Source organism: Sphaerodactylus townsendi, linkage group LG05 (genome assembly GCF_021028975.2).
Source record: "Sphaerodactylus townsendi isolate TG3544 linkage group LG05, MPM_Stown_v2.3, whole genome shotgun sequence".
Taxonomy (NCBI): Eukaryota; Metazoa; Chordata; class Lepidosauria; order Squamata; family Sphaerodactylidae; genus Sphaerodactylus; species Sphaerodactylus townsendi.
Genome location: NC_059429.1, coordinates 127,856,937 through 127,874,198, shown reverse-complemented (window position 1 = coordinate 127,874,198; position 17,262 = coordinate 127,856,937). Strand labels below are relative to the sequence as shown.

The 17,262-nt window shown below is 42.4% G+C and overlaps 2 protein-coding genes across 2 annotated transcripts in view; one reads left to right on the top strand and one right to left on the bottom strand.

Annotated features, from left to right (window-relative positions):
* The first annotated feature begins 392 nt into the window (after positions 1-392).
* Positions 393-8,515, top strand: TCFL5 (transcription factor like 5). Its single transcript, XM_048498727.1, has 5 exons — positions 393-578; positions 2,096-2,252; positions 6,069-6,312; positions 7,209-7,350; positions 8,393-8,515. Exons 1-5 carry the CDS (start codon positions 420-422, stop codon positions 8,513-8,515), a joined length of 825 nt encoding a protein of 274 aa, XP_048354684.1. The 5' UTR covers positions 393-419.
* An 808-nt stretch (positions 8,516-9,323) lies between these two features.
* Positions 9,324-17,262, bottom strand: part of LOC125433411 (collagen alpha-3(IX) chain-like) — a 10,823-nt gene continuing 2,884 nt past the window's right edge. The window contains exons 2-4 of the mRNA XM_048497915.1: positions 16,197-16,379; positions 12,966-13,043; positions 9,324-11,457 (exon numbers count right to left, since the gene is read on the bottom strand). Of these exons, the coding sequence (XP_048353872.1) occupies positions 11,276-11,457; positions 12,966-13,043; positions 16,197-16,379 (443 nt within the window). The 3' untranslated portion in view covers positions 9,324-11,275. The remainder of the gene's footprint in view (positions 11,458-12,965; positions 13,044-16,196; positions 16,380-17,262) is intronic.

Genomic DNA, 17,262 nt, shown 5'->3' with positions numbered 1-17,262 from the left:
TGGGTGGATGGGTTGGGTGGATGGATGGATGGATGGATGGATGGATCGATGGATGGATGGATCGATGGATCGATGGATGGATCGATGGATGGATGGATGGATGGATCGATGGATCGATGTGTTTAAAATGTTATCAATGCAAGTAACATTGTGGGCCTATGAGATTGTTATAGCTGTGATTCTCTTTAGCAGCTAAGAAAAGATGTAATTAAGCATGCCAATCCAGAATCAAGCATATATTGTTTGTGAACTCAGATGTTTGATGTGGGTTAAATTCTGGATGTAGTCTGAAGGGATTGCTGATAAAAGACTGGGCTTTGAAATCCAATTGTTTCAAACAACTGCCCTTGTGTTATTGATTCTTCCCCCACCCCCAACCCCGTAGTTTAGTAACCCTCATTCGCCATCCTTCCGAAGTGATGGGTGTTCCTCTCCATCAGCAGCAGAGTAAATGTGCCGCATTGATGAAAAATAAGACCGGCGCTACAGCTGCGACGGCGTTACAGTTTACATGCCCACTGTTTAACCCAAATGCTGCTTCTCCTGCAAGTGTAAAAACAAACCATTTACAACAACAGGTAGGTGGTTTTTTAAATAAAAGATTATTCTTTTATTTTTAATGGTTCTATAATAATTAATCTTGTGAAGATTAACTTTATACAGGAATGTATACTTTATACAAGAATGTATAAAGTGAAGGCAAATCTTTCGGAACTCTCTTAGCTCATGCGGAAGCAGGCAACGGCAACCCGCCTCTAAACGTCTCTTACCTTGAAAACCTTATGGGGTCGCTATAAATTGGCCGCGGCTTGACAGCATTTTGCACCACCGCCTTACATCAAGGGAGGGCCCACGTGCTTCAGTGGAATTCTGTGATTTGTTTTTGTAGGCTTATTTTGTCTTTTACAGAATTTGTTTTTGTTTCTGTAAATTGTTTTTCAATCCAATTGTGGGGGGGGCTTTTTTACTCCCGGACCCAGCCCAAACCTTTGCCGATGCGTTTGCCCCTCTTCCATTGGGAGGGGCAGCCCTGCCAGAGGAAAAGGCAAAGAAGCCAGCGTCCAGGCACTCCACAGCTCCAAGGCGGCAAAACCTGGAAGCGGGCACCGCTACGCAGCTATATTTATGCCTGAGGTGATGTTGGCCTGTGTGTGTGTGGGAGGGGGCTGACTGGAGCATTCCTGGGGTTGGAGCCAACTTTAGTTGACTTCCACCCAGGCTTTTGAGTCAGGAACACCAGGGCCCAAAAGGGTGGTGTAACTCTTTTCAGCTTTATGGAGAGCTTTCAGGTGGCTGTTTTTTTTTTCTTTTTTGGTGCGCCCCATGCCGCCTGAGAGCCCTCTGGAGGTGGCGTAGTGGCAGATCTGTCCCCAGCGGCCTCTGCATTGGGCTGCCCGTCTTGAATAGAATAGAATAGAATAGAATCTTTATTGGCCAAGTGTGATTGGACACACAAGGAATTTGTCTCCGGTGCATATGCTCTCAGTGTACATAAAAGAAAATACATTTGTCAAGAATCATAAGGTACAGCACTTAATGATTGTCATATAGGTCTAGTAAGCAATCAGGAAACAATCAATAGTAATAAAAACATAAAATGTAAAATCATAAAATAAAATGAAATGTCAGCACAGGCTATAGTCATACAGTCATAATTGGGAGGAGATGGGTAATAGGAATGATGAAAAAAGTAGTGCAGTAATTATATAATAAATATATAATAAATAGTTTGACATTATCGAGGGAATTATTTGTTTAACAGAGTGATGGCATTCGGGAAAAAACTGTTCTTAGGTCTAGTTGTCTTGGTGTGCAGTGCTCTGTAGCGACGTTTAGAGGGTAAGAGTTGAAACAGTTTATGTCCAGGATGCGAGGGGTCAGTAAATATTTTCACAGCCCTTTTTTTGACCCGTGCAGTATACAGGTCCTCAATGGAAGGCAGGTTAGCAGCAATTGTTTTTTCTGCAATTTGTTTTTCTTTTTAAGATTTTTCTGTTTTTTCTTTTACAGAATGAAGCAGATGGTGTTAAAATTTAAAGGGATAGATGAGCAGGGCGAAAAGTTTTGCTTAAAACTGATACTTTGTTTCTTTTAGAGCTCTGGACCATCTGCTTTGGATGCTCCTAAGCATCAAGACCTTGGCTTGCCTCGAGCCTTTTCTATCTGCTACCAGCAGGAGATTGAAGCAACCAAACAGACTGTCAGGCCTAGGAATAAAGCTCTCCCTGAACACGTTTGGATTAAAGTAGGAGGCAAGTTGCCAGATTTTGGCTCGTTTTCTTTCAGTAGCCATCACGTTACCAGAATTAATTCTGATTTCTGTAAAGATGCATTTGTAAAAGCAGGGCAATCCCGACTGTCACCTTGGAGGCTTCAAACATACCTTCCCAAAATATCATCCAGAAAGCATTTGAAACAATTTAGTTCCATCAGAAGCTGCATGGAAATGGATGACATGGGAAAGCTTATCATTTCTTAGATAATTCTTGAGAAACTGCAATCAATACCTATATATAATGGTTAAACATAGTAAGAACAGCCCCACTGGTAACATGTTTGTGTACTCTTTAAGAAAGCAGCAGATAGCACCACAAAGTTGCACACAGACACACTAAAAGAAAGTCCTTTGAACAGTCCTTGTACTGCATCTTTTTTTTCTACTCTAGAAGTGCGATCCTGGTTATTTGGCACTGTCAAAAAGTGAGTTCCACTATTCAGTTCACTGAGGCTTTAAGGCCTACATTATTTATTTATTTATTTATTTATTTATTTATTTATTTATTTATTTAATTTAATTTAATTTAATTTTATTTTATTTTATTTTATTTTATTTTATTATTTTATTTCTTAAATTTCTATACTGCCCAAACCCTGAAGGGCTCCGGGCGGTGTACAACATAAAATTCATACAGTATTGAACAAGGAGCAAGTCATACAAGCTACACAATAAACAAATATATATAGGTCTTAGTCCCAATTACAATCACACAAAACTTTCTAAAACTTCATATAAAACAGCTGGTTAATAATATATATAAACAAAACAACAAACAAATAAATAAATAAGAGGCGCCCAGAAAAAAACCCACGCATTTAAAACCTACTCCCAAGAGGCAGGAGGGAACGGCGGCTCCCCAAGCAATATGATGGGTACCTCTGACAAAAAAATAGCAAGCAGTAAAGCAGAGAGAGCAGGGAGGGGGCACTTATTAAAATAATAAGAGTGGGATTTAACTGTGCTGTGTGTGTTTGCAACGTAGCAAAACCCTGGTCTTTAGAAACTGGAGTGAAGGGATCAGGGGCTAGGAGTGAAAGCTTGACTCCCCTGGGTTGCCAAGGCCAAAGAACAGGGATGCCACATTCCAATTAATTAAGATGATGAAACGATTAAGCTGTGTCATTGGCTGATTCTGGTATTATAGGCAACACAGGTTCATGGAACCTGTCTGGGCTGCCTGTGCTGTAGTTTGCACGATGGCTGCAGGGGCCAGTCAGGATCGCTGGGATCTCTGCAAGGCAGGGAGGCATCAAGCCAGCACAGGAAGCACAGTTATTTTATTCCCCATTGCTACCATTCTTTTGATGGTATTCTTGGACAATAGTAATACATTTCCTGTCATCTCACTTGAGGATGTTTTGTCTTCAGGTGGCTTCAATCTAAATTCTAGTTCTTGGCTACACCTACCAGGCTAATTTGTTTTGTGAAACCCAGAAAGCTGTCTACTCCTGTAAGGGTGACTTCTTTCAATTGGAAGGTTGGAAGCTTGCCTCTGGGCTTCTAGCTGCTATTTGGGGCAGCTACCACAGCTGGGGTTAGTGTGTTTGATCCCTCAGGGTTTTTAATTGTTTTGTTCTTGACCCTCCCCCCAAAAAGATATTCTTTGGATTAGCTGTATCTTTACAAGTAGCACCCCTCTGGAGATAGTAGAGAGGGGTAGCCTGAATGCCTTCTCTTGCCACTCTTCATGTATTTATATCTGAGCATGAGTGGGAAATGGGACTGTAAGGTTTATAGGGTACTGTCCTGGCTGTCTTTGACCAGCCTCCAGAACGTTGTTTCAAATGATTCTGAAACCCTGGGAAACCTTGTTACAATTCTCTCACAGGGCCTGCAAGAGTGAGCTATTTCACCAGGGCTTATGGTTGAGGGCTGCAACTATTATCAACTTGGCTGGCTCCCCTGCTCTTTCCCTCTTCTTCTTTTTTTCTTTGTTCTGTTATTGATCTTACATCGATAGCAAATTCATTCCTCCCCTTTGGTTGCTGGTTGGTTGGTTGTGATTTTAAGATTTATGGCACTGTGAGTATATTGTAATTAGAATGGTTGTTTTCAGCAGAGAGAGCTGTATTGATTGCGATAAGCTTGCCTGAGCCCATCTAATGAGAAAGGACAACCTATAAATCTAATAAATACTGAAGAAATTCTACACAGGGTTGCACTGTTAGTCAACGAAAGTCTTGGGTTATATTAATCAGTAGGGGTCAGTCTGATGGATTGAGGGTAATTTTTCATTGGTATTGGGGCTGAGAGGAGGAGAGGCAGCATGTAAACCTAGAACTGGAGTGCTGGCAGTTTCCTGCAGTTTTCAGTTCATTTCTATCTCTCCATGCTGTGTTACTGATACCCATCTTAGACAGAAGTACCAAACCATAGTTTAACTGTGGTTGCTGTGACCTGTCTAGCCTGATCTCATCAGATTTCGGAAGCTAAGCAGTGCTGATACTTGGAAGGAGACCTCCAAGGAGCACTCTGCAGGGGCAGTGGCAAACGACGTCTTCTTCTCACTTGCCTTGAAAGCCCCATAAGTGACTTGATAGCACTTTATAAATATACACATTGGAACTGAGAGTAAAAGGTCCAGTAGTTAATTTTAGGGCCATTGTCAAATATGTGGCACTATCAGGGAAACTACTGAAGTTTTCTTTCCCCTTCCAACAATGATAGGCACCTTCTGTTTATCAAATTCAAATTATTTCAGTCTTTCTTCAAATCTTAACCTAATACTAAGGTTTGGGCAACATGGACATTTATTACAATGTTATTTGCATTTACTCATTTAAATAACAATTAATCAGGTTAAAAAAATTCAACATAATAATCAAGGCAGGTGTACAACAGGTACTGTAACAAATATTACACCCATGCGTATTCCAACTCACTAGGTGAGTATCATTTTAACGTATTCTTACTATCACAAATATACAAAAATGTTTAGTAAGTACACCGTCAGGTATGGCTATAAAACCTCTAGATTAGGTTTTTATTTATTTATAGCCATACCTGACGGTGTACTTACTAAACATTTTTTGTATATTTGTGATAGTAAGAATATGTTAAAATGATACTCACCTAATGAGTTGGAATACGCATGGGTGTAATATTTGTTACAGTAAAAAAAATTCAAGGCAGCCCTAAAGAAAATAAATAAGGTTGCCATTAAAATGTTACAGGATTAATTTATATTTTGGCCACTATTTTCACCTTCCTCACACCCTTTAGTATAGAAAGTTTTACAGATACAGAGATCTCTCTTACTGTTGGTGTCTTAAATAACATCCAGAGAAGCCAAAAGTCTAGTTTTAAAATTCTGCAACATGAAATAATGCTTAGGATAGGGTATATTTTCTGTTGTGCCCATTCAAAATCAGTCATTATTCAGTGATGTTGCAGATACAGGGACAAATTTGATTTTGACTGAGACTGATTAAATAGCTTTATAATGTACGAAGTGGTTATTTGGGTAAAACAGAAAAAATTAGCTGATAACTAGTGGTTTTGAAGGTTAGTGGACTATCAAAACTAGACCTAATAAAGAAAAGTGTGTTGATTATTTATAAGGATCCAATTATACTTTTTAAAGATCCAATTTATGTTATTAAAAAGCAAGCAGTAATATAATTTTGTGTTAAAACTCGATGCAGATGAAATTGGGAGTTCTTATGGTAAACATACGTTTGGCGATCTTTCTTTTTTGTTTCTGTGCTGTTTAAGTACCAATAAATGTTTCCAACAACTTTATAATGTACGACGTGTATAAAGTAGTATTTCCCCCTCTTGTTTTGTAAAGGAGAGGCTTTATGTAAGCAAACAATAAACAAAAGGAGCCGGAGTAGACTACATACCCTGGATGCAAGCACGGTGCGCAAACCTCTTGGTGACATTCAAAATGTGTGTGATAGTCAAAGCACTGGCCCCGCTCAGGGTACTTGGCCAGCAGCACAGCCAACCTCCAGCACCTCCACACAAAATGGAAGCCAAGGCGGTGTCTCCCAGCGCCGGGAAAGGCACAATCGAATGGAACGAGACAGGAGGTAATTGGGATGGGCAGCCTTTGGCCTCCAAGCCACTTCTCTTTAGTTATTTGGTTCTGGTTTGCATGCCGTAACATGGTGTTTTGTTTAAAGTTTCAACACTGCATCGATTGCATCGATTTATTTATAGGCTATGTTTATGTGCCAGGCCTCTAATAAAACGCTCAGGACAGTACAGAACGTAAAATAATACCTTATAAGCCACTTCCATGCAGGGTGGTTTGAAGATTTGCCCCAGCAATAGCATCAAGAAACAAGGAAGAGGGTAGGAACAGTGGCTGGTCCAAGGTCACCCAGCAGGCTTCATGTGGAGGAGTGGAAAATCAAACCTGGTTCACCAGGTTAGAGTCCACTACTCTTAGCCACTACACTGCCACACTGGCTCTATATTATCCTCACTTTTATCCACAGAGAGTAGTCATTTATACAGTGCCATTAATTATTCAAGTAACATAAAAGCAAAACATCTCCTACCCAAAGGAATGTATAATGGGATGGGAGTGAATAGGGAGAGGACATACAAAGATAACACAGCGAGAAAGAGGAGGTTAAATGTAAGCAAATGCTGTGGAATATTACTTAGGATTTGTTGCGGTTGTGTGCCAGGCTGAGAGATCAAGCTGAAGACTTTGTAGGGAAAAGTAGCTGTCAAGGAGGAGGGGTCTGAAGTGAAAGGCAGAACAGGTACCCCCCACAGGTAGTTTTGGATTCAGCCTTGTAGGAGGGAATAATGAACAAACTGTAAGGCAAGTGAGACTTTAAAGGACTTCCAAATGGTGCCTTTCCAAGATATTAATCAAACATTAATTCCCTTAATGTTACACTGAATTAAGAAATATTTTGAAAAGAATGGCAGTTTCAAGTGCTAGCTTTGAGCATGTAGCTTGTGCTTCCAGGCGCAGGATCCGGATTTGTTGCGACGAATTGAATCTGCTGGTTCCCTTCTGTACGTCAGATACTGACAAGGCGACAACTTTACAATGGACAACAGCGTTTCTAAAATACATTCAAGAAAGGCACGGGGATTCCCTGAAAAAGGTCACTGATCCCAATGATTTTTTAAAATAAACCTACGTTACAATGTGAACATTAAAAGCCATAAAGAAATGAATCTTGCTAGATACATTTGTCAAACTTGTACTTAGTTTCGCACAGGAGCAGACTTTTTTATGCACGGTACTTCCTCAGTGGGCACTGTGCTGAAGTAACAAGATCTGCTGTCCGCATGGCCAGTGCTGAACCTAGCTGAGCCCCATCTGTTAAATGTTGTATGTCAGTAGTGCTGTTTTTCCCAGGCAGGGCACAGCCATGCTTCTGTTTACTATCTCATAGTAGACCATTTCTTAAACACCATATGTTTATCAAACTGCTCTACCTGTAAAACATTACTAGGACAAACGATTTCTGGTTTGATGGGTAACTTCCCGCACAGTGGCCATTCATGCATTCACTGCTTATCCTGTGGCTGTTTCCTTTGCGGTGGATTTTTCCTGCAGTATTTTGTTGCAGGGATTCTCCCCCTGTGAAGTATCCCTAGCCAAACCGATCCATCATTTTGCTCACCCGCTGCTCTCTTATTCTTTTCATGCAACCACCATTTAGGGAGGCTACCTGCTGCTGCTGTGTGTGTGTGTGGTGTGTGCCATCTTTGGTCTAACATTACTTTTCTAGAATTGGTTAATCATGAGTCAGTTTCACTTCAGTTTAAAAAAGAGAAGAAAGCACTTCTGATTGTTCTGAAAAGGTGGCCCAAGGAGTGGGAGAATCGGCTGTTATGTGGGTGGGGCGAAGCGAGAAAACCCGGAGGAAGCTTAATGCACAGTGATAGTCAGTCTCCTTGTAAAGGCAGAGAAAAATCTACATTTACACATGTTTTGGAAACCACAGGAATTCTCTGACCTGGGAGCGTGATGAGTTCTGAAGGGGGGGAAACGTTTATGTAACCGAGAATCCAAACTGAAGGGAATGTATGCACAATTTGAAGGAGACCACGAGTACATAAACGGCCAGAGTTTTCTTAAGGTTTGCTCTTCTGTAATTCAGTATTGTAATTGTTCTGTGTGGTTGATTTTTTTTTTAGGAATTCGAGACTGTATTCTGTGGTAAAACAGGCAGAAGACTAAAATTAACAAGATCAGATTCAATAGGAACGTGCCCGGCACAAGAAATTGCTCAGAATGGTACGTCCATGGAGACTAAATAATTAGCACTCATATTCAGTAGTTGCTAGACAGCGTGAACACATAAGAATTTGTACGAGCTTCTGTTTCTAAATTCATTTGCTGGATTTTTCATGACTTAATACAGACTGAAAAACCTAACAACATTGAAAGAAAACACACACTGTTCAAAACAGAAAGGAAAAATTTACCGACATTTTTTTATCAGCACTGCCCCCAAGATGGGCCTTGCACGAGAGACAAGAGCACAAAACCCACAAATCTTCTCCGGCACTCTGTATTTTGTTTTTTTTTAAAAATGTTTTTCAAATAAAAGACTTCAGGTGCGTTATTGAACATCCGCTTCTTTTCCATCTTGGAATACATTCATGCAAGTGATTATTAGAATGTCACAACAAACTGATTTGCTATTGGAAGGAGAAATTGAAATGATAAAGATGGCAATTTGTATATAGTAGCTCAGATTTGCCTTCAGTTTCCACACGTTTGTCTCTGTAAAACTGCAACAGATGGAAAAATGCTCCTGTAGGTGTGTTAGAAATACAAGTACTCTTTAAAATATGTTTCACACGCACTCTACCCACTATCACCTGTCCAAACAACCATTGAAATGAATGAGACGGATACAGCTGTGAGCTCTGGTACCAATCCCATTCTTTTCAGTGGGACTTTCCTAACAAGAAATTCCCAATGGATGAAATGAGAGTGCGATATTTTCCGTGCAAGAGTGGCATTTTTTGTAAACAGCACATGACATTTTGTTTTATTTTGAAGGCTCACGTGAGCTACCCTTGTTAAGAGAACTGAAGTATTTGAGAAATAGTCTGTTTATTGAATTGGAAGTGGCTTTATTGATGTATCAACACAGACGATGCTAGTGAGTATTTCTTGTACAGAACTGTTCCCAAAATAAATATTGTTTACATCACAAATATTCACACTTGTGTAGCACCTTTATTTCCAGCCAGCAGGGAAAAATAAGAATGGTCAAAACAAGCCTCGAGGCCTCTTATAATAGACAGGTACAATGTGCCCCATCAAAAAAACAAAACAAAAAAGAATGTTTAATTGTACAATTCATACGGACATTTTGGTTAGTGAGTTTCCTGTGGCAGAAAGGTCTTTAACAAATACTGTGCAAAGAGGGTGTAAAATGATTACAGAATACTTTTCTCATCAAATGCAAATGTACAAAATTGTCCCCTGTAAAGTAGATATGTACAAACGTCGTACCTACATTTGGGTCAAGTGGACAAAATGGCAGTCTAAAAGATAACGTGGCAGGCATGATGTGTACAGGAAGGCATCACTGTGCCCACCCCCCTACTTCCTGTGCAGCTGGGACAAGCCCACAGTGGCCTTCTCACTCCAGATGTGGCCTCTGCCACGGTAAAAACTGCTGCTAGAACAAAATCCTGTGAAAAAAAAGTGTGTGAACCCAAAGGGCCCCTGTTGGGTTGTGGGACCCCAAAGGGACCCTGTTGGATTGTGTCCACAGTACAAACATTCAGGACAGTTACACATGCATGACTGTTATTAAATTCACTACTTTTGCATTAATTTGCTCTGATCCAACCAGACGTGCACACCTAGCTGATGAAGACAACGGAGCTCAAGTAAGCACTAAGCCTGTGATTTTTGGCCTATCCCAGCAGCAGGGATTGTGTTCACATAGCCCAGACAACCTTTCCTGACCCGCGTGCCCCCACCAATGCAGTCTCTGCCCATGGAGAGGCTAGTTTGCTGGCAAACTGAAAGAGGGAATAAGGGTTGTGTTCAGGGTTTTAGTTCTGGAAATAAGAAAGAGGGGCTGATACTCATATGCAAGATTGCACCAATGGCCTCATTGGTTGTAGTTGACCAGACATGCCTGGAGCAAGGCTAGTGGGGCTGCCAGCATCTCAGGGATTTCCTTTGTGCTCAGCTTGGTGGCTGTGCAGGCCTGGTAAGACAACTATGGGCATAAGCCATGCCTGTTGCCTCTAGCACCACTGCCTCTGCCTCAGCTGCTCAGGGGGTATCCTAAGTGCTGAGTAAAATGGTACGGTGTGCCATCATCCATGCACATGGTAAGGACTGCCTGCTCCTGCCCACGTCCAATAATACAGGTCTATAAATACTAAGACAAAGAGGCTTAGAGACAGCTTCTACTCTAGAGCTGTGGCTATGATGAACTCCGTGGCTTCGTGTTGATGTATTTGGGGCTGTGTAGGGATGGGTGGAGGAAGGGGAAAGGAAGGATGGGGTATGAGTCTGGAATTGTGTGCATCGAGGAATGCTGCTGTAAATTCTGTTGTGCGTGCACCAAGACAATAAAATGCTTATGCTTATGCTTATAATCAGTACTATAATTGATTACCTGTTTGGGATTATGTGTGTTTCGCCTGGCCTGGGCTACGTCTGAACATCCCCAACTGTGCTCGTATTTGTTTGGATCAGAGTTTTCCACTAGTGCAGGACCAAAGTGTCCCAAATATTGCCCTAAACCGGTAGTGTAGGTAAGCGGATGATCATAAGACAGGAACAACAGGGCATCTCTTCAGGGGGCAAGTGAGATCTTTCAGGAAGCTGAGAAGGGAAGGGACATAACTGCTTTGGATAAATGTCCACCTGATGTTTTCTGGTTTCACAGAATTAAATCATAGCATCAGCCACCCTGCTGCAATCCCTTTTGCTGGAGCACCATTTTGCCATTTTCACCGGGAGAATTTTGCTTTCTTCTTGTTACCAATTAGTCACTTAAATATTCAGTTCCCTTTCTCCACTTCTTCGCAAATGCAGCTTTATGACTTTTTGGATTTTCCTCCACCTGCAAGAGCAGCTCCCATGCAGGCAGATGTATCACAGACACCGTGAGTTCCTTGAACCCCAATAGCACCGGGTCTTCCCGGATCACCTGGTAATCCAGGTTCGCCCACAGAACCATCCCGGCCATCTTTACTTGTTCCGGGCACACCTGGGGGTCCTTGAAAAACAGGGATTAAAAAAGATCCAGCGTAAAATACTGCAGTGTTTTTAGATAAAATTGTTACTTATGAAAATAGCCGATGTCCTGTTCACACCAAATGGCAACCAAACATACCAAGAATGTTCATATGTCGTGCATAGTACAATCTCTATTTACTCTGAAATCATAATGACTAGACAGGACTATATACATTGCTCTGTGATCCTTGGTTTTACTAATCTGTAAAACTGCCTCTTTGAGAAGAATTTATAGCCAAAAGAAAGGAAGATAGTGGCTATTGTAGGTTTTCCAGGCGGTGTGGCCCTGGTCTGGTAGTTTTAGCTCCTAACGTTTTGCTCGCATCTATGGCTGGCATCTTGAGAGGCATGACAGGGTAGGATGTGTTTCTCTCCATGGCACTCTGAAGATGCCAGCCATAGATGTGGATGAAATGTTAGGACGATCAGGGGTTGGAGGGCAGCATGGGCGTGTCTCAGCAGCCCTCCCTCCTGATGCTGGAGGACAAGGTGAGTGTTGGGGGGACGGGAAAGCGGCGTCTTCGGTGGCGCTTTCCAAAAACCTCCCTCGGGAAGGGAGGTGGAAAGCAGCGCCTTCGCACTGCTCGGGGCCACACAGGACGGTGCTACAGCAGCTCGGGGCCGCACAGGACGGTGCTGCAGCAGCGCTGCCTTGCGAACAGCTCCCCAGGGACTAGTGTTTTTCTGTCCCTGGGCCACTGTTTTTGGCCCCGTGCGGAAAGGGCTTTAGTTAGATTGGGTTCAGTTGCTTTTTGTGCAGTATTCTGTGGGAGGGAAACTTAGTTAGACCCTGTCCCTCTATGAAGCCCTCTAGAGGCAAAACACTATAGCATTCTTATTAGCTAGCAGTTCCTGTTTTACAGTCTGTTTAGTTCAGGTGTCTGGGGAAGGCTGGAGACAGCAATATCTCAGACGTTTAAGGTGTTAAAAATCCATGGTATTTGAGCAATCAAGTTTCAACAGACCTGAAAGGAAACAGAGTCCAAATAGAGGACACCGGGAGAACTCAGAAGAAGCAGCAAGCCGAACAGACTTCCTTAGAAGCAGTTAAGGAAGAACTGGAACCTGCAAATTCTTCAGATAATCTTTAGTATTCTTTATTAGATAAACTTCATGGGAGGAATCAGAGTCCTAAACTTTCAATATTATGAAACCATTTTTGAACTGCTGCTTATTTGTCTGTGGGTCTTACGCTCTGTTCTGGCCAAGTGCAAGGCACCTGATTTTAGTTTGCTTGGGGAACAGAACACAGTTGCTTGCAATCCTCTAACTCCGTGGTGGCAAACCTTTGGCACTCCAGATGTTATGGACTACAATTCCCATCAGCCAATTGGCCATGCTGGCAGGGGATGATGGGAATTGTAGTCCATGACATCTGGAGTGCCAAAGGTTTGCCACCACTGCTCTAACTGGTCACCAAGATCTCAGAACATATACAATATCTCAGTCTGATTTGGAATTAGTTGTTATGATTTTCCGCCACCTTACCTTGAGGTCCTTGATCCCCATCGGGTCCATCAACACCTTTACCGATGGCCCCTTTGTCTCCTTTATCACCAGAGTCACCTGCAGGGCCACAACAAAAGGTTTAGCCCATGAGCAAGGAATGGGAAACTTGTATCAGAAAAAGCAGCTTAGTGGTTTAAGCTGGTTACTCAATCTGAGTTACTCATAATGGCTCGATCCTTTTGTATTAGCCTGAAAATTGCTACTCCCCCTTCCCAGTTAATGAAGCCTTAAGACTCAGTGTTTCCTCCGCTGCAAGATTTATCCATCTACCTGGAGAATATTTCACTTGCTGCTAACTGCATATTCATGAGACTCAGAACGGATTTGCTATTAACACTGTAACATTCCAAATCTCATTACGGAGATAAAAATAATAGTTTTTCGTTTCCTAATAATGTCAAGTCTCAATGTTGCCTGGGATTGGATATGTGCATAAAATGAGAAATGGAGGAATGGAGGTGGTTTGCCCTTGCCTGCCTCTGCGTATTAACCCAAAATTTCCTTGTTGGTCTCCCATCCAAGTACCGTATATACTCACATATAAGTCGAATTTTTCAGCACATTTTTTGTGCTGAAAAAGCCCCCCTCGACTTATACAAGGGCCGCAGCTTTTAGGCTAGTGGCACCAAAATTTCAGGCTACCATCAGGTGATACTCCTGATGATACCAGCCAGGTTTGGTAAAGGTTGGTTCAGGGGATCCAAAGTTATGGACCCCCAAAGGGGGTGCCCCCATCCCCCATTGTTTCTAATGGGAGCTAATAGTAGATGGGGCTACATTTTGAGGGTCCATAACTTTGGACCCCTTGAACCAAAGTTCACTAAACCTGGGTGGTATCATCAGGATAATATCTTGCTGGTACCAGCTAGGTTTGGTGATATTTGGGTGGTATCATCAGGAGGGTCTCCTAAAGATACTCTGAAATGTTGGTACTGCTAACATAAACATTCCTCCCCTGACCAAAAAATCCAGTTTTGAAGGATTTTAACTCTTGTGTTTTAGCTTGGTTGCTGATTGAGCTAAAGTTTTTGTACTTTTAAAGTTATTGTTGAGACCATATTGCTTTTGTTGACCCTCTTTTCCACTTACAGAGCTAGTTTACTGTTTTTCTTTGAAATAAATATTCAAAAACATTTAACCTACTGATGCCTCAATTAATGTAATTTTATTGGTATTTATTTTTATTTTTGAAATTTACCAGTAGCTGCTGCATTTCCCACCCTCGACTAATACGCGAGTCAATAGGTTTTCCCAGTTTTTTGTGGTAAAATTAGGTGCCTCGACTTATATGCCGGTCGACTTATACACAAGTATATACGGTAAGCTGTGCTGATCCTGCTTCGCTTCCACACTGAAGAAATAAAGCTAGCCTAGATCATCCTGGGATGAGATATAGCAGAACCTCTATAACATATCAGCTTACTCAGACCCAGTATCCGTACATCTGGGGGAAAGGGCAGATGGCTATATTGCGGTTTGATGGATAACAAAGGGACTAGATGGGTATTAGAGGACAGAAATCTCCCTTAAATAGTAACTGCGAGTGAAAGTAATGGGGCTTTTAAAGCTACATGGAGCAATGTGGTAATGCAAGATAATTTTTTATGAAATAACGGAGGAGTGACAACATTATAATTTATTTGGGAAAACTAGACCAAATAGAAGGGGGTAGAAGAAGAAGAAGAAGAAGAAGAAGAAGAAGAAGAAGAAGAAGAAGAAGAAGAAGAAGAAGAAGAAGAAGAAGAAGAAGAAGAAGAAGAAGAAGAAGAAGAAGAAGAAGAAGAAGAGGAGGAGGAGGAGGAGGAGGAGGAGGAGGAGGAGGAGGAGGAAGGAGGAGGAGGAGGAAGGAGGAGGAGGAGGAGGAGTTTGGATTTATATCCCCCTTTCTCTCCTGTAGGAGACTCAAAGGGGCTTAAAATCTTCTTGCCTTTCCCCACTCACAACAAACACCCTGTGAGGTGGGTGGGGCTGAGAGAGCTCCGAAAAGCTGTGACTAGCCCAAGGTCACCTAGCTGGAGTATGTAGGAGTGCACAGGCTAATCTGAATTCCCCAGATAAGCCTCCACAGCTCAGGCGGCAGAGCTGGGAATCAAACCCGGTTCCTCCAGATTAGAATGCACCTGCTCTTAACCACTACGCCACTGCTGCTCCTCCTGTACTGGAAGTGCATTATGAGAAGAGGTCATCTTTGAGACAGAGAAACATTTCCAACTGTACAGATATCCCTCTTTTAAAAAATTTTATTTATTTATTTGATTGGTTGGCTCAATTTATACGCCGCCCCCAAAAGGGCTCAGGCAGGCTTACAATAATAAAACATAACATAGTAAAACTGAATTTAACAAACAATTAAAACTTTAATAATTGAAATCAAGTCCAAACTAATTAAAACAAAACTGAAATTAAAATCTACTTAAAATTTAAAGCTTCAAACCAGAATTAGGATTAGGGCCAACAACAGATGTAATTGTATAGGCCTCAACTGAAGGCCCGGCGGAACAACTCTGCCTTACAGGCAGTGGTGGGATCCAAAAATTTTAATAACAGGTTCGGAGGGTGGTGGGATTCAAACAGTGGTGCCACCGCACACACGCACCTCCAATACCTATTGGGCAGGGAGGTTGCTTTAGTAACCCTTTCTTGGCACTCAGAAAAAATTAGTAACCACTTCTAGAGAAGTGATGAGAACTGGTTGGATCCCACCTCTGCTTACAGGCCCTGCGGAATTGCATCAAATCCCACAGGGCCCTGATGTCAAGTGGCAGAGCGTTCCACCAGGTAAGACGATAAGACCTTATCAGTAAAATAGCTAGCATAACCTTCACAGCTAAAAGCCAATTTTCTACCACTTTGGGGCCTTTTTGTTTATGGCCAAAGCTTTATAAATGTATCGATCCCAGCTAAGGGACATCATCACAAAGCACCCAGCAAAACTTGTTAAAGCAATGGAGTCAAGTGGTTAAAGTGGCAGAGAAGAATCTAGGAGTACTGGATTCAAATCCCCGTTCTGCTTTCCAGCTTACTGGGCATCTTGGGAGCTCTCTCAGCCTCAGGCTTTCAGGGCTGTTGTGAAAATAACCCAGAATAGGAGAGGAGCCATGTAGACTATCATGACCTTCTTGGAGAAAGATGCGATTAAAAATGTACTAGCCAGATAGACAAGAGCCTAGATATAGCTTTGGGTCTGCTTCAGGTGAAAACTGTACTCACCTCGAGGACCAGGATCTCCTAAGTCACCTGGTGGCCCTCTGTACCCAGGTGGACCATGTGCCCCAGGATGCCCAACACTTCCTGTTTTCCCAGGGGGACCTGGGGGACCGGCAGGGCCAGGCCGACCAGTGAGTCCAGGAGCCAAGGGCTTTCTCAAATTAGCAGCCAACTGGGCGATTTGTTCTAAAGATAAAACAAACAAACAAAAAAGGGCAAGTTAGATTCATTTTCCTGTATGAATCGACAAACCATTCATTTTTGTCTTCCGCCTTCAAGTCGCAGATGACTTATGGTGACCCTGTTGGGTTTTCAAGGGACGAGATGTCCAGAGGTGGGCTGCCACTGACTGCAGGAGCATATCAACTAAAAATGAAGCCCTCTAGAGGCAAAACACTATAGAATTCTTATTAGTCAGCAGTTCCTGTTTTACAGTCTGTTTAGTTCAGGTGTCTGGGGAAGGCTGGAGACAGCAATATCTCAGACGTTTGAACTGCTGCTTATTTGTCTGCGGGTCTTACGCTCTGTTCTGGCCAAGTGCAAGGCACCTGATTTTAGTTTGCTTGGGGAACAGAACACAGTTGCTTGCTATCCTCTAACTGGTCACCAAGATCTCAGAACATATACTTTAAAACTTAAAGCTTAAAACCAGAATTAGGATTAGGGCCGGCAACAGATGCAATTGTGTAGGCCTCAACCAAAGGCCCGGTGGAATGCCTTACAGGCCCTGCGGAATTGCATCAAATCCCACAGGGCCCTGATGTCAAGTGGCAGAGCGTTCCACCAGGTCAGACGATAAGACCTGATCAGTAAAATAGCTAGCATAACCTTCACAGCTAAAAGCCCAGCATTGAGTTGTGTGCCCTATTCCCAAACTCTACGTGTAATAAGAACATAAGAACTAGCCTGCTGGATCAGACCAGAGTCCATCTAGTCCAGCACTCTGCTACTCGCAGTGGCCCACCAGGTGCCTTTGGGAGCTCACAGGCAGGATGTGAAAGCAATGGCCTTAAGAACATAAGAACAAGCCTGCTGGATCAGACCAGAGTCCATCTAGTCCAGCNCTNTG